The 23942-nt window shown below is 41.3% G+C and overlaps 1 protein-coding gene across 1 annotated transcript in view; it reads left to right on the forward strand.

Moving 5' to 3' along the window:
- Window positions 1–23942, forward strand: part of galnt9 (polypeptide N-acetylgalactosaminyltransferase 9) — a 168675-nt gene that overhangs the window by 14953 nt on the left and 129780 nt on the right. Inside the window, exon 2 of the mRNA XM_015972000.3 lies at window positions 12356–12536. Coding sequence (XP_015827486.3) covers window positions 12356–12536 — 181 coding nt within the window. The remainder of the gene's footprint in view (window positions 1–12355; window positions 12537–23942) is intronic.

Consider the following 23942-nt stretch of genomic DNA (forward strand, 5'->3'; position numbering starts at 1 on the left):
ACATTCCATGTGCCAAGAGCCAGCTTCTGTAGCCGAGGATCAGACCGCCAAGGTCCCCGCCCTCGACTACCACCCATCACACACTTCACCCGTCCCCTTTGGCCCCTCCCACAAGTGGTGAGCCCATGGGAAGGGGGACCCACGTTTCCTCTTTGGGCTGTGCCCGGCCGGGCTCCATGGATGAATGCCCGGCCACCAGGTGCTCGCCAACGCGCCTCACCTCTAGGCCTGGCTCCAGAGGGGGGCCCCGGTGACCGACGTCCGGGCGAGGGAACACGGTTTCCATTTATATAATTCATTATAAGAGGTCTTCGGGCTGCTCTTTGTCTGATCCCTCACCTAGGACCTGTTTGCCATGCGTGACCCTATCAGAGGCAGAAAGCGTCAGACAACTTAGCTCCAAGGATCATTGAGACATTCAAAGCCCTCCACCGCAAGGTGGCAGCCCAGGGAGAGGCCTTTTTTCCTGAATTAATATAAAAACGCCATGAATTTGCAAGTGTTTAACCTTTTATCATGTTTTTAAACACAAATAAAATACTACATCGTGAAGATATAATTGCTGACATTTTTAATGAGTTTTTTTTTCTTTTTAACCATTATGATCTATTTATTGACATTTGATCACCTGTAATATATTTCTAAAGACAGTTTTTATTAACAGGCTTTTATTTATTGGGAGCTATGGTAATCAGGGTTACATAAGCAGCATCAGGGACCAATTAGATTTGGACATAAACAAGTCAAAGAACTCCTGCTTTTGTGTTTTCTTGGTGGACGGTCTATGGACATTCAACAAGTAAACAACAGTTGGGCCTTCTGAGCAGCCCATTCTGAACAGAAATGAGCTACATGAGGGTTATCTGCTCTGCTGTTGATGCCATCAGCCTTGGAATAATCAGATGACGAGGGTTTAAGCTTGTTAACAAGCTTACGAGGCTCTGTTTTGACCTTAAGTACCGCATTAGAGTCAGCAAATACCTCTTCAGTGGTACTTACCTTCTGAATCCTTGAGAGTATAAAGACCTTGAATGAAGACTTCACACATTTATGGTTAGTTCTTTTTATTTAAAGAGAGAGCAATATTATAAAGGTACAAACTACATCAACAATGTTATTTTCTTTGACTTTAGAGTGGATATTAGATTTAATAAGTGTCATTTTACACGTAAGCATATTTTATTCTAATATTTGGCATTACACATTGGAACTCATACATTTTGGCTCATTGAGTCATGGGTATCCAAACAGATGACAGAGTAATGTCTTTACTGTGCTTTAATTTTGAAATGTATTCCTAACATTCATTAAAGAGGACAATAGCACATTATGTAAACTCACCTTTTGCATCCTCTTCTCTGTTACCTCTGCAAACACTCCAACTGTGAAAAGGAATTATTTGCCTAATAAAAAGCCATTAAACAAATACGACACAAGCAGAGAAATTATAATGGAACCAGCTTTTAGTTGAAAGAGAGATATTGGAGCTTCTCAGCTTATAGCAGCTTGAGTGGGGAAGGAGGGGGCGTGGCCAGATCCAGCTTGTGTCCTTAACTGAAACTGAATAAAACATTTGAAACGTTAAAAGCCTGGCATTCCCTGAAGGATTGTCTATTGCCAACCACTCTTCATGCTCTAAACCCTAAAGAACACCTCATGATGAGAAATGATGGAGCTCTGGCTGTTTTTGGCTGAGTTTAAAATGAACAATAACTACATTCTTACAGACAATTGTCAGTTCTTGTGTGATGTGTTAGCATTTAGAATGTGTTGTGAACTTTTAGTCTTTACTTCACCTGTTTTTATTCTCAAATCTTCAAAATTATGTCAGAATCACCTGTGTGTGTATGTGTGTGTAGCCAGATGACTTTGGCAGCCATTTTAAATGGGTTAACACCAAACATTGTGCTTTATGAGTTTTTTTTAGCTAAAACTGCAGAAAAATGAACAAAGACACACAAAAGAAGAAAAACCTAGGTGATCGTGTAGATCAGTGACATCATACCCTGCAATTGAGTCTATGGGGTTGGAGATGTGGCTTGCAGCAGCTTCAAGGTGGAAATGCTCAAATATTTGACATGCAACCAGTTTTAAAATAAGATTATGCTAATATATTTTACACAAATGTAATAGGAATTTGAAATAGGGCTGTCGCAATAATCGCAAGAACAATATATCGCGATATTAAGACACCCACCGCGCTGCATGACGTGCCACCGCAATTACCGCACTTGATTAAATCTCGCGACAGCGCATGCTGAGAGGTAAAGTCCGCGCTGATCGAGGAGATAGTAGGGCACTTTTTTTATTTCTGTTAGATGTTGCAGCCAAATTTGCATTTCAAAGTTAAACCTCCTGAATGTTGTTTTTAAGTTCAGTCAGAGAATGCCGTTACTGCCCTTTGATCTGCATTCAATAAAGTGTTAAATATGGCCATGTATTTTTTTCTAACATTTTTTAAATGTGTAAGCACAATGTTTCAAATGAAATATTGCCATGAGTTTAGTAATTAACAAACAAATTTGCTAAGTACATAAATAAAAACGGGGTGCAATAATATCGCATATCGCAATATTGAGCTGCCCTGACTCACCGCAGGGGGAATTCCTCAATTGCGACAGCCCTAATTTGAAATAAATATTGGCCTTTTTTTCTTGCATACACTTTTTGTAGGAGAGAAAAAACTCTTGAGTTCTGAAAGCAGTTGAACTGGACTTAACTGATGTGAACCTGCCTGATCCTTATTTCTGCTCACTGCCTTTCCTCCACTGTTTTTCCACATGAAGCAGGCGAGCTCTAAAAAAAGCCTGTTAGCCTGTGAGTGTGCAACAGTTACAGGCGCGGTGTCGTGTTTTGATCTGAGCTTTCCCACTCCTCACGGTCACACCGAGGTTTCTACCCTCAGCCATGCATGCCACTCCCATCCCTCTCCCAGTGCGTAGGTACTGATGGGATGGCGACCTCTCAGGCCCAGCTGCAGCACTAGATATGCCTTTTATCTGTGATGCCCAATTATGGCAAAGAAGCTAACGCTGTTTATATGCTAAAGCAAAGGTTGAGCAGAAAAAAGAAACGCCAAACTCACCGCGTTCCCTGCTGACTCGCATTTAGAAACTCAACGTAGATTGTTGTGATACATATCAAGGTGTGTGTGTGCTGTATAGGTATTGATGGTGGTGGCAGCTGTGACACTTTATCTCAGGAAGCCGAGGCCTGAAGAAATGAAATGCATTTTAATAAACGTATGCAGATGGGCGTCTGGTTGACAACAAGCTTCAAAAACAGATAGGAATCAATTTTGTGCAGCCTTGAAGAATCATGTTAATGAATTCAGCAGCTCACCTGAAAACCAGCTGGCGGCCGCAGACAATTCTGTCAATGTGTTCCAGAGGGAGGGAGCATTCCTTTTATTCATGCTGTCAGTTCAGAGTCATGCCGTGTTTGTGTTATGAACAATTAATGGTGACACCCAACGGCAGAGGGACATGCGTCGGTTTGCTAGGCTAGAAAACTAATGATGAAAATAAACCTTCATTAAAAAGACCCACTTAAGTATTTATTCATAATCTTTAGACATCTTCACTAAAAAATACATTCTCATGGTTTTATCCTGATATAAATGCATTATTTCTGTCAGTTTGTTGTTCTGCAGCTGAAATTACTGCAAGCATTTTTCTATGATTAAATGATGTAATTTTACTGAGAAACGTGCATTTTTATTCCTAAATAAACATTTTATAGCTAAAACAGCTGCTTTTATGCTCATCACCCAAACGTAACGGTCTGTAACTGTCATGTTCTGTGTCCCTTTGGTCCCCAGCCCCCTCCTGTTCTCCCTCCATGTGTCCCCTCATGTTCTGTGTCCTTGTAGTCCCCAGCCCTTTTTGTCCCCAGCTCCCTCCAGGTTTCCCTCATGTTCTCCTAGTCTCTCCTCTGTTTTCCATAAGTTCAGGTTTTCATTTTATTAGTCTCCCTCTCTCCTCGGGCCATTATTTATTTATCTTTGGTTCTCCGGCACCCTTAGTCTTTTTAGTTTATTTATGTATTTTCTCACAAGTTATGTTTCATCCCCTCCTCTGCTTGGTTTTTTTCTTCGCATTTAGTGTATTGATTCCAGCAGACTCTCCTCAGTTCTTTCTCCCCACTTGTTCTTTATTCCCCTTAATGTGTGTGTTCCCTTCCCCACTTAGATCATTAGTTTACTTAGTTTTAGATTCCCCTGTGTCTACAGTGTTGAAGTTAAGTTTGGGTTGTTTTAGTAGCTCTGGTTTACAGGTGTTAGATATAGTTTTCTCCCCTGCTTATTTCTGCTTCTTCCCTCAGTTCATTAGTTTCACCTGTGCCCAGTTCCCCACGCACCTGCTCCTCGTCTCCTGATCACCCAGCCCCTGTTTGTCTCTCAGTGTTTGATGGTCCATTGTCGTTTGTCAGCGTTGCTTTGTCCCCCCCACTAGGTCTCTAGGTTTTTGCTCAGAAAGTGAGCTCTTAGTTTTTTCAGGGTTTTGAAAATAGGCTTGGCTTCCTGCCCTTTGTAGATTTTGGATTTTCATCATAAATAAAGGATTTACTTCCTACAATCACTCTTGCCTCGTGTCATCTGGTGTTCTGCATCTTGGATCCGAACCTCCTCCTGCTCTCAACGTGACAGTAACACAAACAAAACCAACAAACCTGTAGTGATGTGGAAACATCATTGGAAAAACAAATTAAAGTTTTAGCTTCAGATTTTTAATTTTGTGAAATTTTCCATTCAAACATATTTCTGAAAATCACGTTTTAATTTTTCTCAGATCAGATTCACTCACCCAGAAAACTGCAGCTGTTGTTTAGAGGTAACTGAGCAGCGCGAGAGATCCAAGTAACTTGGCTGCAGAGTGGCAGCAGAAGACTTGCTGCTGCTCTTCTGAGCACTTTTAATATTTCATGGCTTCATTTTGGCATTTGAAGACCGTAAAACCAACAAGTGATATTCCTCCACTTCAAGGGATCCCTTAACACCCCCCCCCCCCCCCCCCCCCCATCAATATTTTGAGCTGCTTCACTTTGGACACACATGAATCTATTCCTGCTCCTTAATAATTTACTAAAAATGGGTCATTGAATTTTTTGCTCTGACAAATCAAACAATCTGAGGGTTTATGACTGTGGTGTGTTTTGCTGCATCACGGATGGGGAGGGACACGATGAGCTTCGGTGTGACACCCAGCTGGATGTGGATGGGACCAAAGCCTTGGTGGAGGAAACAGATGTTTGGCTGTAATTGCCTCATAGTGAAATGATGAAAGAGCCATTGCAGTGGAGTCTCATAATTACATTGGAAACAGAGAATGAAGTGAGCACACAAAGTGTTATTGAAATCTCCATCAGTGTGTTTTTCTGCCGTTTCCACGGCACGTCTCACAGCAGTCAAGCAGGCTTTTAGTTACAGGCTTTTCTTTTTGGACTATAGCATTACAGCTGACTTGCTTGATGTGTTTTTTACAAAATGCCACACGGGATTATGACTTCATACATTTTTTACTTGCATAGTCAGGCTGGAAATAGAGCTCTTAATCCTTAGTGTGGCTGTTGTTGGTGCCATGTTCTACCCACAGGCGAACACTGTCCAATTCTTCCTCTCAAGATGTGTATTAAAACCTTCTATTTTGATTGCAAGCAGTTGACTTTTGCTGAGAAATGTTCCTTATGTAAGAGAGGTGTTTCCTACTGATGAATCTATGCATGTACAAGTATTTTTTTCTTCTTAGCAAACAATTTTATCCAACATAAAAGACAGAAAGATGAAAGATGAATCAAAGCCAGGCAGTGATTTTACTCCCTGAAATGACACACCAGGCATCATCAAAGCAGCTTTTTATCAGGAGCCACATCAATACAAAACCACGCAAAAAAAAAAAAAAAAAAAGAGGAAAAATATCACTAAAACTTTACAGCTTCAGCCTGAACATAGCACCAATCTGGTGCCGTGCTGATTACTCATCAGCCCTGTGTGTCCCGAGTCCAAGTGGATCAGACATTCAGGTCTCATCTTGTTATGAAATTTCCTTCAGTCAGACCAAGGCGGTGGAAAAGCGCCGGCGGGAGCAGAATCAGACCAGAAAACACAGCTGGCCGTCGCTGTCCAGCTTCCAAGACTCACATAGAGACGGTGCAAGGCTCCATACACACTCCCGTCTCAGACGGTCTGAATTATTGTGCAACACGAGCCACTGTGCCAGATGGCTAGTCCATGTTGTGGACCCCATCCTTACTTGTCAAAATGCCACTGCATTGGCTGGTGCAGGGCACACAAAATCCTTCTCATGGGAGCAGCCAGTTTGCAACCATTCAGCTCCAATTACAAATCTTCAGTAGCACCCGAGGATTTGAAGCCATCCAAGTACGGCGATTATGCCGCCGTTCCTGGAGGGCCGAGGCTGAGAGATGAGCTCTTCATTGGTATGCACTGTTTACTTACTGTCTGTGTGTCCATCTGTTGATACGGAGAACAGACGCAGCTCCACTATTCAGCAGAGGCCACACTAGAAGCTTGGCTCGCATAACAATGATCTGACATTATCCCGCAGTTTCGCTGAATTTTAAATAGTCAAACAATAGTGAGAGCTGGCAGAGATGCAACATTATGCTCTGTCAACAAACTGTTCAAAGTTTTGTTCCTGAATGAAATGATGTTCGAGGATGGCTGCTGATGAAAGCAGGGCAGTAGCGCTGCAGATTCAGCTTCTCCTGTAAGATTCACAGAGCCAGAAACCAAACTTGTGTTCTTGGCCAAGAGAAGATGCATGTTTCATTTCTGCGCACTTTCACCATCGAGGAGTATAATGCAAAGCAATGAGTTCAGCTGTGCCAGTTTCAGCTCAACTTAACTAACAATGAGCTGCTTCCTTTTCCCAAGTGGACCCATTTAGACAGAGAAGGCTTAGGTCTAAGGGGAGAGCATCATTATGGGATAGTTCTAGTTCTAAATGAACCAAATTAACTGTTCTTTACACCAGAGCTCACCTTTACAGGTCCTGAAACGTCATATTTCTAAGTAACTGACCTGGGGCCTCATTTATCAAGCTTGCTTGCGCTTGAAGCGCCTCATGATTTTTATCTTTAGAGGCGCTATGTTAATGATATTGTCTTCTTCTTCTTCTTGCTTACGCATAAAACGGTGTCGGAAAACTGCGTAAGCAACTTTCCACGCAAACTTTGGGATTTATGACAGAAAATTTAGCGGAAAAATGTGCGCAACTTTAAGTTGACTAAGGACCTGGCTTACGCGCATGTTGGACATGGAGAGCACCTGCAGTGCTGCTGCTGAGAAGGATAAAATTATGAAATCCTGCAGCATTATCACTTGTACTGCTTCGTTTTCACACAGAACAAGACATGCACACACACATGCGTGCACACACACGAGCGCGCACACACACACAGCCTGAAGCGCAGAATACAGACAGGGGGGCAGATTGAGACAGAATGTCATGTGTCTGTGACAGTGTGTGTCCTGTCACTGTGACTCGATTGATCATGCACCCTGGCTACCTGTACAGGGGAGATCTCTGTTTGGCTGACTGGTTAGTGTGCATGACTTTCACCTGGGAGTCTGGGGATTGAATCCTGATTGGACCATTTTTTTATATCCGCCACAGATCTCTCTGAAGAATTCACAGCATTGACGGCTTCAGCAACGCTGTGCCACACCGTGAATTTTCTCTTATTTGTTTTGCAAAAGCACTTCCTTTCATTTCTCCACTTCAGCCACAGATACCTCAATTCCTGCTTCTGTGAAATTGCGCTTCCTTGATCTGCCTTGATCTACGGTTGCCATTGTCATTGGCAGAGCGCTGCAACAGCCGGCTTATGTATGTGCATGAGATCCACAAGGCCCTTTGCATTGACTATTTATGGCAGTAAGTGGGCGTGGTGAGGGCGGGATGTGACTAAAATGCAGCCAAGAAACGTTCTCGATAGTCTCCGATTTATGAAGCGGAGATTGCGTGCAGCTGTGCATACTCCATGTTTGATAGATCACAAACCTGCTTGGCGTAAGTACAGGTTTTTTTGCTGAGCTTCAATACGGTTTTAGTAAGGATTCTATGCAATGTTTGATAAATGAGACCCCAGTTCATTAAGCCAATGGGTAAAAGTTTCCCACATAAGGAACTCAGCAAATTGCATCGAGTAAACCGACTATTGTCAGTAACTTTACAGCAATTCTCAAACTATGCAAGCATGTAACGACAGTGGAGAGGAAAACTCCCTTTTAACAGAAAGAAACCTCCAGAGGATCCTGGCTCAGTATAAGCAGCCATCCACCACGACTCACTGGGGATCGAGAAGACAGAGCAGACACACGCACACACACACACACGCACACACACACACACACACACACACACACACACACACACACACACACACACACACACACACACACACACACACACACACACACACACAACATATCAAGTGGTAATTCTATGATTACATTGTGATTTCTTAGTAAATATTGTAGCGTTGGCAAGTTGATATTTATTTGTTATGACCAGGAAGATGTAATATTCTATATAAATATAAAATATTAACCTGCCAGTTCTTTATTGTAATTATTCAGAAGATTCTAGGTTCTTTGCTTTTTCAGTGATCAACCACACTTCGTGTTACTTCAGAAAAAGAGTCAGGTTCATAAAAGTGGGAATTTATTTTACAAACAATTAAAACATGACTAGTTAACTAAGCATTTACTGGGAGTGGATGTAACTAAACGTGATGAAGGAACCTATGTGTGAATGCGATGTCAGTCAGAGCTTCCTTATCTAAGAAAGCTGAGTTCTGGTGAAAAGAATTTGGTTTGCTCTAAGCTATAAAGTTCTTATCATCAGAAGAACATCAGACACAATCTGTCATGTCTACTTCACCCGTTTTGAGAGACCCTCTTGGTGGATCTGAAAGTCGCAGGGGTCGGCTGACCGCTGGCACCAGAGGGCTGTAGAATACCGTGGTACCGACTCTTCAGTCCAGAGATGTCTTGGGTCACAACAGCTGGATGGAACCGTGCGTCTGGCGGACTCTTAAGGAGTCTAACGATATCAGCTTTGTTTCTGCAGGAACTGTTTGCTCATCAAATTTGCAGGTGCAAAAAGATTTTGACAACGTGTCAAAATCTTTGATGGTTAAAGAGGTTTACTACAGGTGGCCTGCCTGAAGCAATTCTCTAGAACTCCCGAATCACTCAGGATGATCCAGTTTTAAGGTTTTGATGTTATTATTTGCTCAGCCAATCAAAGACTGACAGGTTTGAGATATGTTACCAAGACAACTCAGAAACACGCCTTCTTGATACAGGATGTTCTGACTGGGTTAATACTATGTGTGTCAGGGTTTAACTTAGCCATATTTGTTATGTGTGAGTGTAGGTGTGAGGACCTGTCGTCTAAACATGTTGAACACCAGGCAGTCTTAGTAGACATAACATAATACTGATTTCCCTTCAATTATTGAGCACAGATTATTGAAGCATTTCACTACAATATGATTGTAAGTACCAATAAACAAACGTTTATTTAATGATTATCTAGATTGTAAGTCATGGAAGAAGTTCATATTGATTAAGGAAATCATTCTTGATTTTAGCAACTGATTCGCTGGAGTGTTCCTTCTGTGGAGGCAGATGGGACCTTGGGAAAGAAAGTTATTGTTATCTTTCAGACCTCAGGTTCTGAGTTCCAGCTGGTATGAAGTCAACTCATTTAAAGGCAACACATGCAGTGTTGTGTCTCCTTTCTTGGCCAGATGTTGAATAGATGTTGAAAGGCCAAACTGTACCTGAAACTGACCATTGCTGGATGTTACAATATTCTACTTATTAAGATATTAACTTTATTGTCTTTATCTTAGTGAATCTATAATTAATTCAACAGGTAAACTAGTAGTAGCCATTTCAATGTCAAAGAAAGTAAAATGTTATTATCAGGAGAGGGAGAATGTTTAAGTGGTTGACAGCAGTGTGCTAGCCGATGGCTCCCTGTTAAATAAAGTTAACATTTGAAATGACAGGAAATGATGCAGTTAAAGAGAAGCAGTAGAAGAAAGTAGTAGAGCGCGGAAAGTGGTCAGTATGTCATCCAGCAGTCTAAGCCTATAGAGCTCCGGGAGTTGACGTCACTTCTCCCGGCATGCAACAGCTCAAATCGAAACGGCGCCATCTTGGCAGGGAGTAGCCCGGAGCTAGGCTATTTGCTATTGTCAGAAAACTCAATCAGATGGGAAATATGGTAGATTCCTGTTGTGCCCCAGGATGCCAGAACAGACACGGACGAGATAAGGAATGAGCCTTTTACAGGATTCCCCCAAGATCTGGAACGGCGCAAACGTTGGATCATTGTAATGAAACGTGCTAGCCTCCAGGCTAAAATGAAGCTGTGGGATCCTGAGAGTAAAGGTTTTCACTTATACAGTGACCACTTCATATCAGGTACTTAAACCAACGTTTCCTCAACTGTGTATGGCATTTATTTTAAATGCTTTTATTATGATTCTTAGTGGGCTTCCTAAACTTATTTTGGCGTGGCTTTTTCTGTCTTATTACTCACAGCAACAAGTAAACATCACTTAAAACGTTGCCTCGTGATTTCTGCGTGCTGCCGTATACGTGTTTTAGGATCACAGCAATTAACCGGCTAAGCTGTATTTGATTTTTAACCAATGGTTGATCAATTGTCAGATCACACATAAAAAGCACTTTGGATTGCTATCATCTGTCTCACCGAGACAGATCTCAGACAGATCCTGAGACGCTCCTGACGGACATATTTATTTTATTCATGGAAAAAAAGAAAACTAGTGATTTCTCTTGGAGTTCAGTTTATACATTCAAACAGCACAGCACTCTATGTAAACTTTTACATGTAAATCTATGTTATTTGTGTTTTTGTTTAATTAGTTTGATAAATTATAAATGTCAGGGCTTCTCAAATCTGGTAAGAGGTCCACTCCGACAGCGTCTGGTGTTTTAAAAAGTATCCCAGGGGCACGGTATGGGTCGGAGATGTTTAGTCTATTTAATTTCTGACTATATAAAATGATTTATTGGGTTTTAAAGTGTGAAGTAAACTCCGATGGAGTAAAATCCAAGCCGATCCCATTCATTTTGTTTACCTTTGTTGCCTGCCAACATGGCGTCTACTCTCTGAGAGTCACGTGATGTCCGGAGCTCTTTGGCAGCATAACTGCAGAGATAACTCTGGATAACCTAGCCTTTTAGAGGGAGCCATGTTGGATGCAGGGAGAGCCGTTCTCACTGACTGTATTCCGTGCTGGATTCAACCATTTCACTATGAGGCAACATTGCCAACAGCTGCATCATTGTGCATCTACTATTCTTAACATGAAATGCATTATGTTGCTAAATTAAATTGTTTCATTCTGTAAAAGAAGCAGGTGCCCAACAGGTTCATGTGGTTTTCTTAACTCACCTCATCATACATATGGTTAAAAAACGTGATCATGATTCCTTCCAGGAATGTCATACAAGATAAAGCAGGAGAAGATTTTCAGGTTTAGGGTCTGGAGACCAAAGAGGAAATGGCAATAAATGGTAAATGACCTGTCTTTGATATAGGGCCTTCTAGAGCTCTGGAACCCCCAAGGCACTTCACAACTCCATCAGTCATTCAGACATTCACATGCTGGTGGGGATGTAACCCACTGAGGTGAGGCTGCCGAGCACAGGCGCCAACAGTCCCTCCAACCACCACCAGCAGGCAAGGGGGTAACGTGTCTTGCCCAACAACACAACTACAGCGACAAACTGATCAAGGCTCAAACCTGCAACGTTCCGATTATGGGCCGAGCACTTAACACCTGTGCCACTGTCACCCTAAGGAAACAGATGTGCTGATTAGGGCTCAGTAGCAGGTGAGATGAGTAGCAAGCTGGGAGCAGGAAAATCAGACTCTTGAGACTCATGGTGAATAAATGAGGTTAAACAAAAGAATGAAGCTCAGATAGAATTCAAATGTAATGTAAAACCAATGACTCTCACATACAGCTGTTCTCAGGAAACTCCTTCTGGACCCTGCTGCAGCGCTGTCCCTCTGTCGCTCTTTTAGCTGCTGCATATTTTTATGACATCAGCTTCCCTGTGGGTGTTTTGCAGCCTGACAGGCGGTATAATGATGCTCCTTGGATGAGCCCTGACATGCCTCCGAGCTGCAGGACACCAGTTTCTCACACTGCTGTCACTCTGCCTCCCCTCTGCACGGCCTCTTGTTCCAAATATCGCTCATTTCCTCGATAGCATTAGCTTGCCTCGACGCTTGGCCATCTGCATCACTGTGACAGTTTCTCTCTGTTGTTTTTGTGAAAGGTTTAGCAAAGCCCATGGGCCTGGTGGAGGGACCTGGAGGTCTTGGCCAAGGGGGAGCTGCTGCCACTCTTGGAGAAGACAGCCACGATTCAGAGGGGAAGTATGAGGAGTACGGCTACAACGCTCAGCTCAGTGATCGCATCTCCCTGGACAGGAGCATCCCAGATTACAGGCCTAAGAAGTATGAGAAACTCTTATTTCTCAAAATGTCACTGGTTTTGTTCTTTTTGTTCATTCGAACAACCGATAAACATGCAAGGTATTTAAAGATCTGTGTCCAGTGGGATTTAGTATCACATCTCTGTTTGCGTCGCGTCAATGAACACCTGAAAAATTCTAAAAAAAAAAAAAAAAAAAAAAAGACTTTTTTTAGTAGCTTCTCTGATCATTTTAGATCTTGTCTGGAGTTTGGCTGAACCTTTAAGCTGTCATGGCAAATCTGAAAACAAGCTAGTTTTTGAACATGGTAACGGAACTCTGACCCCTTCCTTCTGGTATCTTCCCTGAGATGCTTCTGTCAAACCGGCGATGCCAGAAGCAGTGGCGGCTGGTGATGTTTTTCTTTAGTGGAGTGCTTTTCTGCCATCTGATTTCAGATGCGATAACCACATATCACAACTAGGGGACTAGAGGAACAGCAAGCACAAGGACCCTGAAACCAAAGGTTACAGTGAAAGATAGTGATGCGTCGTTGACGAGCGAATCAAATCTTTTGAACAAGTTTTCAACGTGAGCGATGAGAGTTGAGTCCTTGTAGAGAACCGTTCATCTTGTCTTCAAGAAGTCTTCTATTGCCTGACATGTATGTACCAAAACAAAGCCCTAGTAGATGAGCCGCTCACCTACATGGAAATAAACCTGATTCTGTGTTTTGTTGAGAAACATAGGACAGAATCTTATTTACCACCAAGCTTGAGTTTTAGCTTCAGATGAAATACAAATTGCAGGAATGCACTTATAGGTTAATGACGGCAGTCTAAACACACGTTACATTAAAGTGTACACATGAAATCCTACCTGTTGTTATTGTGAGACTGCTGTCAAATCTCTACTACCTGGTGTCTCTTCTCCGGAGGTTTGTCACATCCCAACAACAAAGAAGGATGCGACTGTTCCTGTCTGGTTTTTCACTACAAAATGAAAGGAATGCACAAATAAAGTCTTTGGTGGTTTTCAAGTTATGAATTTTCAGCCACCTTATGGGTTCCTCATCTCTGGGGAGGCGGTGAAAGCTGCACTGACGCTGGCAGCCACAGACTCTCTTACTCCAAGGTGCATGTTGTAAACAGCGCTCTTGTAGTCGCAAATTAAAGTACATTATTGGGGTGTAAATAGTTTTTAAAATGCTCTTGAAATGTAAAAAAATACTGTTTCTAGCGACAAAACCTTACCGTGCAAACCAGTGAGTATGCGCTACTTCCGGTATCTCACTAAATGTTGCTTGCATCATTGCTTCTGCATGAGCCTAGCCAGGAATAAGGTAGATAGGGAGCCTAGGGGTGTTTCTCAATGTCAAGGCACCTGACATATGTTTACGGTTTTAATTGTGTATATATTAGTTAAATTAAATATATAAGTGAGTTACTACCTGTTAGCCACCAAAGCTGCAACTACTAAGCAACTAACCACCCCCTAGCTAACTGCTTTGATCTTAAAAAAACATTTTAGATATCAGCCTGATAACTACAATTAGTTGACTTACATTGAAACTGGAATTTTGCTTCGAAGTAGCTACTGGCTCCTGATCTGCCTTCCTTTTGAAAATACTGCGCCGTGTTCTGGGAAATTTTTGACCAAGGGAAGGCAACAAGGCACCTCCTGTGTATCCTTGGTCAGTTAGCTAAATGGCAGACAAGCAGAGGACAGACACCTCTGCAGCACATGAACATTCTAACACAAATTGGCGGATCCTGATGAAGTATCTCCTAGGCAACCGGGGCGGGACCAAGGCATCAAGACGAGGTTCCTTGACAATAAGAAACACCGCAAGTCTCTATGTCTATGCTTATGTGAGATCCATGGCCCATATCAAACGGGATTGACCTGTTCTTATTGACAACCTCCTTAACAGCCTCCTGATCCCCTCATCAATCTCCATCTACCTCAAGACTGGGGCTTGTGTACGCTGACAAGGCCTTGGAGGACCACCCCCACATCCAGTTCATTATTGTTCATCTTCCATGTTTGACTTATTGCCTGCCTCTACTTAATTCCTCCTCATTTGTCGCATCAGTTCTTTGGCCACGGTGCATCGTAGGGCCTTGGCAATGGGGAGCAGCACAAAGGGAAATTACTGTAGGCACACCGAATCTCAACATGAAAGGATCTGGACGAGATGGAGGTGATAGTAAAGCCGTGTTAACGTGGCAGTAAAACAATAACTTTTTTTTTAGCTGAATCAAAAACACATTCTTAATGGTTTGTTTCTGAGACACTTTAGATTTAGACAAACCCAGCTGTAAAACAGCGAGGGCTCTGGGGGTTGGTGATAATCAGAGCTGCCAGTGGCATTAATATTACTGTCAGAGAACAAAGGCAACAGGCAAAGTCTGTGAGAGAAAATCTGATGGCCAAGAAAGGTTTCTATGGGTTTAGAGAGGAAAATAATTCATTTCTTCTATGCTGCTTTGTTCTCGGCTCTTTTTCACACCCAGAAAATTAGATGAGAGTGGATCGGGGGAGGCGGCAGGGGTGAATTAAAGAAAAGATTGCTAATTAATAAAGACATCAAGCAGCTTCTCTGTAACAAAACAGTTTTATAAATACTCTTTTACTAAGAATAGGGAGCGCATGTTGGTTTCTGATCTTTATGCTTTGTTTTGTCTTGATTCTGCTGGTTTGGATTTGCACTGTGGTGTAAGACAGAACACCTTTAGTTTTCATCTTCTGTAAAACTGAACATGTTCATGCACATCAACAACAAGTGCATCAATCAGGATGAATCTTTAACCCCTGACAGCTTTTCTACCATGTTATCACCGCTGTGCCGCTACTGTGATCCCTCCTGATCTTTATCAGCAGGTTTGTCCTGTAGGTGAGTGCTGGGCTGTGTGATTGAGTTTGACAGGAAGGTAGACCTTTAAAGTCGGAGGTTTCAGTGTGAAACTGGCTCACTCTCATCCCAGCTACATCGCTATGGTAACTAAACCAAACACAAGCTGCCTGTTGCGTTTTCAGTGTACAACCAGGGGGAACTTTTAAAATCCTGTGCTGCACAGGATCAGTTTATCAGAATAAACTGATCCTGTAACAGCATCCCTCTGGCTTTCACCACCTTACGACCTCAATACCAGGATGTACTTTCATTACATTTCTACTTATTACCCGTAAACATCAGTAAACGTAGCTAACAGACACACACTAATAAAAAGGGTAACACCTGCCCATGACTGCTTTGAGAGAAACATCACAAAAATGCATATATTTTTTAGAGTCATCACATGTGTGCTATAAACAACATGATCTGGCACTAATGGTGTTTTGATTTATTCTGAATAGTTTAGCATGATGGCCACCCGTGCTTTAAACCAACAGGACCCGACTGATTTACAGAAATTATAATTTCAGGAATTTATCAAACTTCCTGTTCCCACATTTGTAATCCATTACCTTCATTGTTCCCATATGTCTGGTTACCTCATTAGCTGGGATCTTCCTCAGTTTCCATCATTTCTACCAGTTCCTCTCAATGTTTTTCATTTTTACTTCTCTGCTTGGATTTCATTAAACTATCTTACCTGTTTAAGTTTGCAAAAACTCATCATTGCTTCAGATTTAACATCAGCAGAGCATTTAACATCGTAGTTTATAGTATTATAATACTATAGTACTCTGGTAAAACTGAGTTGTTTATGTTTCTGGTCATTAAGATTAAGCTGAAGGTTACAAAATGTCTTTTAAACAAACTTCACCTGAAAGTTACCTGAGTTAATCTCCATGTCGGCCCACCATGACGTTAACGCTGAGGCAAATGTACATCCCCAGATAATCATCCCAGTTTACAGTTTAAATACAGATTAAACAGTTCACAGAGCTGTTTTGTTTTAGCAACAATAGTTGGTATCACATCCATCCAGACATTTGTTTAAACTTCACACTTTGAGTTACTGTCTATTATTTAAGAACAACAGCGGGTGAATAAACTGAAGGTATAACACACACACACACACACACACACACACACACACACACACACACACACACACACACACACACACACACACACACACACACACACTGTTTATCCTAGGAATCTGTTGACAAAATTAAATAGATTGTCCTGATTTCACTGTATTTATTTGCCCTGGATGTTGGAAAAAAAACAATGCATAATTTAATTTTCCCATCCAACCATCCATCCATCCATTATCATCCACTTTTTCAGTGTTGGGTTGTAGGGGCAGCATTCTATGCAGAGAAGCTCAGATTTCCTTCTCTAAAGCTGCTTGGGGCCAGCTCCTCCACTGGAATTCCATGGCATTCCCTGGCCAGCTGAGAGGCTTGGTCCCTGCAGCGTGTCCTGGCTCTTCCTTTAGATCTCGTCCCAGTTGGATGTGCCTAGAAAACCTCCACAGGGAGGCATCCTCACCAGATACCCAAGCCACCTCACCTGGTCCCTTTTGATGTGGAGAAGCAGCTGATATTTATTTTACTTGTGTCAAAATCAGAATTTTTATGTTTTTCATTCAATTAACTGCTTTAAGGTCCAAGACATTTTCTTCGTTAGAGGTTATTTGATATTTTGGAAAATGTATTTATTATTATTATTATTATTATTATTATTATTATTATTATTGTTGTTGTTGTTGTTGTTGTTGTTGTTAATAATAATAATAATAATAATAATAATAAGAAGAAGAAGAAGAAGAAGAAGAAGAAGAAGAAGAAGAAGAAGAAGAAGAAGAAGAAGAAGAAGAATTTCTGAGCTTCTTAATGCAGAAAGTTAAGAGGACATGTAAATACATTTCTGGCCAGTTTGAAACTACAGTATAAAGTGTTTCCAATTCTTTGATTACTAAAAGTCTAAACTATATTATTAGAATTGTAATTTATTATAATTTGTGGTTTTGTGTTTTCCTGGACTCAAAACCTTGTCACTGTTGGATCTTTAATAATTTTTAGTTTGTTCTAAGCTGGTTTGTTTTGGATGTTTTTTACGTGCATCATCAGACCAGTCCACTTCTCACTCCTCTCTGTTCTGCCACCATGACGCCGACAACACACTCCATCTGCTCGAGCATCTTCTCCACTATCATCTAAACACAATGTGATGAGAGTCCATCTGAATGGCAAAAACATGTTTGAGCAGGGTCAAATGAACTGTAAACTACAAATAATGTAGCTAAACTTCGTGTTTCTGCAGCCTATCTCTGTAACGATGTCCTGTAGGTGACAGGTGACTTCAGCTCTACAAACGTTGGAGTTAAACGCAGGAGCCAAGCAGCTCTGGTGTAAAAGGCTTTTAATTAAACAGGACTCAAAGAGCAGAGAGGTGTGTGATGACTGCAGGGAGGCTAAAATCACCAGGATTGAAAAATGTTCCACAAGCTCCTGTTTTTTTCAATACGCCTGTCTGCAGCACAACCAATTCACAATAATTACCGCCACCATAGTGTCTTTCTGGGAAGCCTCTAATCCCTGTTCACTACCTGCTAGTCTGTGTTTCTCTTCTTTGCCCTTCACTCCTGCAAGTGACATTCTTAACTCAGACACAAAAGGTCTTAAGTAGGCTTTATATTATGGTGACTCCAGGCCTGCCATTCGTTGTCCTTGAGAAGCTTAAAGGCACAAAATCGGCTCATTGGGCCGAGGAGGGCAAAAACAATAAAGGCAGGTAAGCTGGGGGGATTACTGTTGCCCCACAATGTAAACAAATAAAAATGCAAACTTGTTTTTCTCTCAGGGAAAAAAAATGCAGCTCAAAGCCACTCTTTACCTTTCTGCCTTTCTCCATCAACAGGATTCCTATTCAATTACTCCTAATCCCACCTTTATATCCATCATCACTTTGATGAAATTTTTATTTCTGTTTTGTCAAAGTGGCAGGTAAATCTAAAACTCTATTAAAGAGGTGCACACACCCCGGTCCCATGAGGAGCCCTCATCTGTGGGAGGGTGATAACCAGCCTGCCTCATCTCTTAAGTGCCTGATAGTGCAGAATGGGATCACAGGGTCTTCACGGCGCAGGAGCTCCCTACAGCAAATTGTTGCTCTTTCCAGTGCAAGAGTTTATCTCAGAACGGCGAGGGAGGGGGTGGGGGGTGGGTGCACAGTGGTGTGGGGAGAAGGAGGAGGTGACAAGGCAAACGGTTATCTTTCAGGGAAGAAGTGCTTGCAGATTGGAAAGTTGCTTTGGTGCTGCCTGCATTGCACAGGTTATTTGAGGTTAATGTGAAATTTCACAGCAAATAAGAACGGCTAGCGGGGGGAGGGGGGAGGGCGGAGAGGCCGGGGCTCTGCAGTCTGCTGGAGGAGGAGAATAGGGGGTGGTGTGGTAGGAATACATCTTAATCCGGCGCTCTGTTTCTGTCAGAGCTTGTTCCGGATCAAATCATGAGAGTTGGCCAGAGAGCTCAGACCCATTACTAACAGATGAGCCGATCACTCATCCTGTTACAGCTTTACAAGGCTTCCCTGCTACTGTAGACAGGTACAAATTTAAAGTTGAGTGATGCTCCAAATTGAATCCTGTAACTAGGGCAATGGAACTACAATATCACTTTATGATCTCAAGAGTCAAACCCTCTCGCGCCACATCTCAAGAAGCATTTGGGCCCACTTTGACACCTTTAAGATACCACTCTAGTAATAATCATGAAGCAGTTTTATTACTCGCCATGAGGGAAACATATGACTTTGTTTCTCACGCTTGCCATTTCGTGTCTGTTTCTTTGCAAAGCAGCGCTGTGGAGAGAAAAAATTACCCACTTCCAGATTTTTCTTTATATTTATAGACCTGGCAAGTCTGATTGAGAGAGGCAATTGGGGAAAGCTGTGAGCATGAATGCAGAGTTGTTTGGGGAGCGCATAAATGCTCAAAAATGATTGAGATGATGCAGTTGCGGTGTTATCCATAACACTTGTTTTTCATTCCAACAAACGGAGCAGGACAGCAGAGCTTAAAGTGTATGTAGACTCATGCAACGTCCATCAAAAACACATTCTGTCATTTGGCTTTTCTTTCATTAGCTCTGCTGTCAAAGGCGTGCACACTGCAGGAATGGAAGTGATTGATAACACGGCATGAAATTAAGCCCCCCGCCACCCCACAAATGCAAACACATGGCCAGAGAGGGAGACTAGCAGATTGTTATTGCCACACATGAACAGACACCAGTATTTGGCTACAGCGTCTTGTAAGAAGTGAAGCTGAGAACTTATCAGCAAGTTACATCTCAAATGTCCGGGTACAATAGCAGTAAAATTAAAGGAACATTACAGACATTATCTAGAAACGTTCTGCAGGTTTTTACCCAAATATGTCATGCACAGTTTGAAATCCACTCATTAAACAGAGGTTTAGTTGCTGTTTTGGTTTGTTTGAAGTGTGTAAATCTTAGAAAAACAAACAACCGGGTGTGGTCTCTCGCCTTGAAGGACTAAAGTCCTACTTTATTTCAACATAACAGCTTAATATTAAATCGAAATAATCACTACAGTTTCAAATCAACTCTTTAACATCTACTAAAGTATCACCTTTAAAACTTATGAATTTGGATTTATTCTGCAAAATTCATACAAAAAGAAAGTCCTTGACTTGTTAAAATCTAAAAGTGTACCAACCAGTAGTCTTTTAGCAACAGATATACATTAATATATGACATGTTAAATGTTAAAGGTCAACTTCACGTCAAAACTATGCATTTCTGATTATAATCACTGACTCTTGAGTTTTTCATGCAGGCTGAACATGAAATAGTCTCCCACATCTTTCTGCTGCATTAGCTTCTGATGGAAAATAGACGGTGAAACTCTAGGATTAGAAAACCCTGAAGGATCTACGACACACTGTCACTGAGCATTCATGGATGCACCTTGACCTCATCTTGACTCACGACGCAGAAGGTTGTTGTTGGTTTAGCATCCAGGAAAAAGCAGAGAACGTCTCGGCTAGTAGCAGCTAATCGTTAGCATTAGCACCACCACATGGCAGAAATCCTTCTGGCTTTGATTTGATTTATTTTTATTCAAACATTAAAAATAAGAATTAAATGAAATAGTTAGAAAAAAACATACCAGAAAACAACAAAGAAAACAGATATAGCTCTCAAGTCTGCAAAATATTACAAAAAAGAATAAATCATTCATTTTCTGCTCGACAAGGAGTACGAAGAAGCTAATGCTTATTAAACCCTACCCCGAGTGGCTCATACACACATGTAAATATTGCTATAATTAAATTGCTCTCCATGTTAAAGTAATATTCAATCCACACACAAAGTCTTTTTAAATGAAAAAAAAAAATCCAACCTCACTCGTCAAAATACCAGGCTTGAGTTATTTTAGGAGATAAAACATTGATGTTGCAATTCAGTGTTAGAGTCACGTTGCTGTTACCCAGTCAGATGCGAGATGTCCACATATCACGAGATAAGACTTCAAATCCTGCCGTCTGAATTTACTTTCTCCTTCGATTGACTTCTAATCCCCCAAACAGACACAACAGAGCTTTTTCTAAAAGGAAAAGGACATCCAATGTCTTCATTCCTAATGGAGACCACTGCAAATGTATTAAAAATGTGAGTAATGTTGACCTTTAAATATAATCTGATGTAAGCCCAGTCAGGAATTTGCCCTTTAACTGATGGGTTGCTGGTTCTAACCCAGGCTCCATCAATGTCATTTCTGCTGGTGATGGTCGGCGGGACCAGTGGTGCCTCTGTACAGCAGCCTTGCTTCTGTCAGTGGGTCCAGGGTAGCTGTGGCTACATTGTAGCTCACCACCAGTGTGTGAATGCATGTGTGTGAATGGGTGAATGAATGTAGAGTAAAGAGGTTTGGAGTCCTCTGACTCAGAAAGGCACTGTATAAATGTAGCTCATTTCTCATTGCTCGTTTAAAGGCTTTGCCTTGGTTTTTGTAACAATCCATTCAAAAGGAAGTCAAAAGCATCATAGGAGACCTTTTTCAGTGTGTGAATCTTTTCTGTTTTTAGTTCACTGGTTCATGGTTTAGTTGCAGGTTTTATGTGTCCAAAGTTTAATTCTAATCAGTTCCTTGATGTTTTCGGCCTTCTTTGTCAGCACAATAAATTCTTTAGTCTTTAATTTAAGTTGAAGGGTGTTTCTCTTGGACCTCAATTTTCTTGAGAGGCAGGCAGAGCAAACCTGTGAGAGGAGGGTTATTTAGCCTCAGACAGGTTTAGGTGTCTGCATAGCTGAGATAAGAAGTCCTGTAGAGCTGATCCATGTGGGATTTTACATCATGTTCAACTGAAGCCAGGTCTGATGTTTGAGGCACCCATGGATTTATTTTTGTTTAATGCCACTCATATTGCATGCACTTCATAATAAAAATTACGTGTACGCACAAAGACTTTATAGAGGGAATAGTTTGGTTTTAAAACACCAAAGACCTTTGACAGCATGAAGCTGAGACTCCACAGAGATTTAATTGGAGCTGTCATGGCCTTTAAACTTCCAAAAAACGATTTCCAACTAAAGGTGAGAACGGGTGATTTCCTTTAAGCACGCACTTTTAGACTTGATTTCTTGCAAATTTTATAAATGGTTTATTCTTCCAAAAAAAAAGTTCAAAATTCATTCAAAATGTTCTACTTTTCATCCAACGAAAATTAACCTTAAATTAAATTATCAGGTCTAAAAAATGGTCAAAAAATCATTTAACCAAATCCTCCCATTTCCCCTGACACTTGGCAAACAAACATTTTCCACACGCCTCCCCATGTGCTACTAATCAGCTTAATGACTAAGGCGTGCCCAAAAAGTTCACAACTACATCAATTTACCAAAAAATTAAAAATTAACACATTTAAATTGCAAACTTAACTTATTATAAAAGGAATGATAAGAAATTCCAAAAGAAATTTATAACTAACAGATTTATGCTACTTTACTGAAATGGCCACCACAAGAGCTGTCTCCTCATCAAACCACAGAGGAGAAAGCAGACTGACTCTCCGTCCAACTGCAAGAAAAGCTGTTGAGACGATACAGAATGGAACATGGTTCAGGAACCGTCTTGCAGCTTTTCCAGGATAGTTTTTTACTCAGCCTTGTTAAAGGGGTTTTCCACCCATTTTACAGTGTGTTTCTGCATAAAAGTCATAATCACTATTCTATCTATTTTTCTTGTTTTTAGAGAAATACACTTTTTTATCCTACAGGACCAGTAAGCAAACAGCTAATCTGTATGCAGCCAAAACAATAGTGTTTTGCTGTCACCCTGAAACAGATCAGAGGTGAAGTGAAGGTTATTTCCTGCTGGATGCACATTTAGCTGTGGTGTGTGAGATTTACGCTTGTTAATGGCCGCAAAAACATGCAAAAATCAGTTAGCAAAAGTTTCTACACTGACATCACATGGTGCATAACTGCAAGTTTGGAGCTTTAAAGAAGTTTTATGGCAGCAGCAACAAAGCATTTTGTTCTTGATGGTACTGGGAGTTGCCACTGGTCATGAGGGATGTTAAATCTGTTCAGGAAGTTACTAAAAGCTGACAACGACCAAACTTCTCTTCAAAAAGTCCAGTTGGTGTTATCATAATATTATATTAGAAAAATAAAACACAATACTAAATAGGGTGAAAGAAAAGCTAAACACAACTCTAATGGTTTAAATCACAGCAGCCACGTTTACATGCACCAAATTTCCCCGATCCGATTCAAATCTGGGTTGATCGGAAATCCTAAATCTCTGTTTACGAGGACACCAACTGAAATGATCCGATCATGCAGAGATTTTATATGCACCAAGTTTTTAATCAGATTAAATAGGTTGAGCATGCGCAGTTTTCTTTCCCAGAAAAAAAAAATTGTAAACAAACGTCATGAAACAAACTGAAAAATGTAAAATCAGAAAAAACAATCTGACATGACGGCTGTGCAGCGCTGGGGTGGGGGTGTGTGTGTGGGGGGTGGGGGGTGGGGGGTTAGACTCATGTTTTATACTGAGCTCTGTTGTGGCTTATCATTAGTAAAATGTGACAATCAGTTGAAACTGAGAAAAATTGGTTCTAACTAAACAACAGGAGATGTTCAGAAAGTTTGGAAGCCTGTGTTCATAAACGAACTGCATCTCATCTCATCTGCGTTAACGTGCTTTTAGACAGTCACCCAGAATGTTTTACTGAGGACGTTTTTCTACTCAACATCAGCCTCCTTAAACCCAAACCAGGTCTGTTTAACCGATGCTACCCTGTCTTTATGAGCACGTCTCCATCCACCTGCTGCAGAAACAGCTGCTGCATTCACAGAAAGGAGGATCCGTGCTGCAAACTTGAAACGAATCTGCCTGTTTCCAAAACAGACTTGAACATGTTTGTTGAATAATTTGTGCAATAATCAGATTTTTATTTTCCACTAAATGTGAAATCTGGATTAGACATTACAGAAACGGGGATGGCTT

This window comes from Nothobranchius furzeri, chromosome 17, assembly GCF_043380555.1.
Source record: "Nothobranchius furzeri strain GRZ-AD chromosome 17, NfurGRZ-RIMD1, whole genome shotgun sequence".
NCBI classification, from domain to species: domain Eukaryota; kingdom Metazoa; phylum Chordata; class Actinopteri; order Cyprinodontiformes; family Nothobranchiidae; genus Nothobranchius; species Nothobranchius furzeri.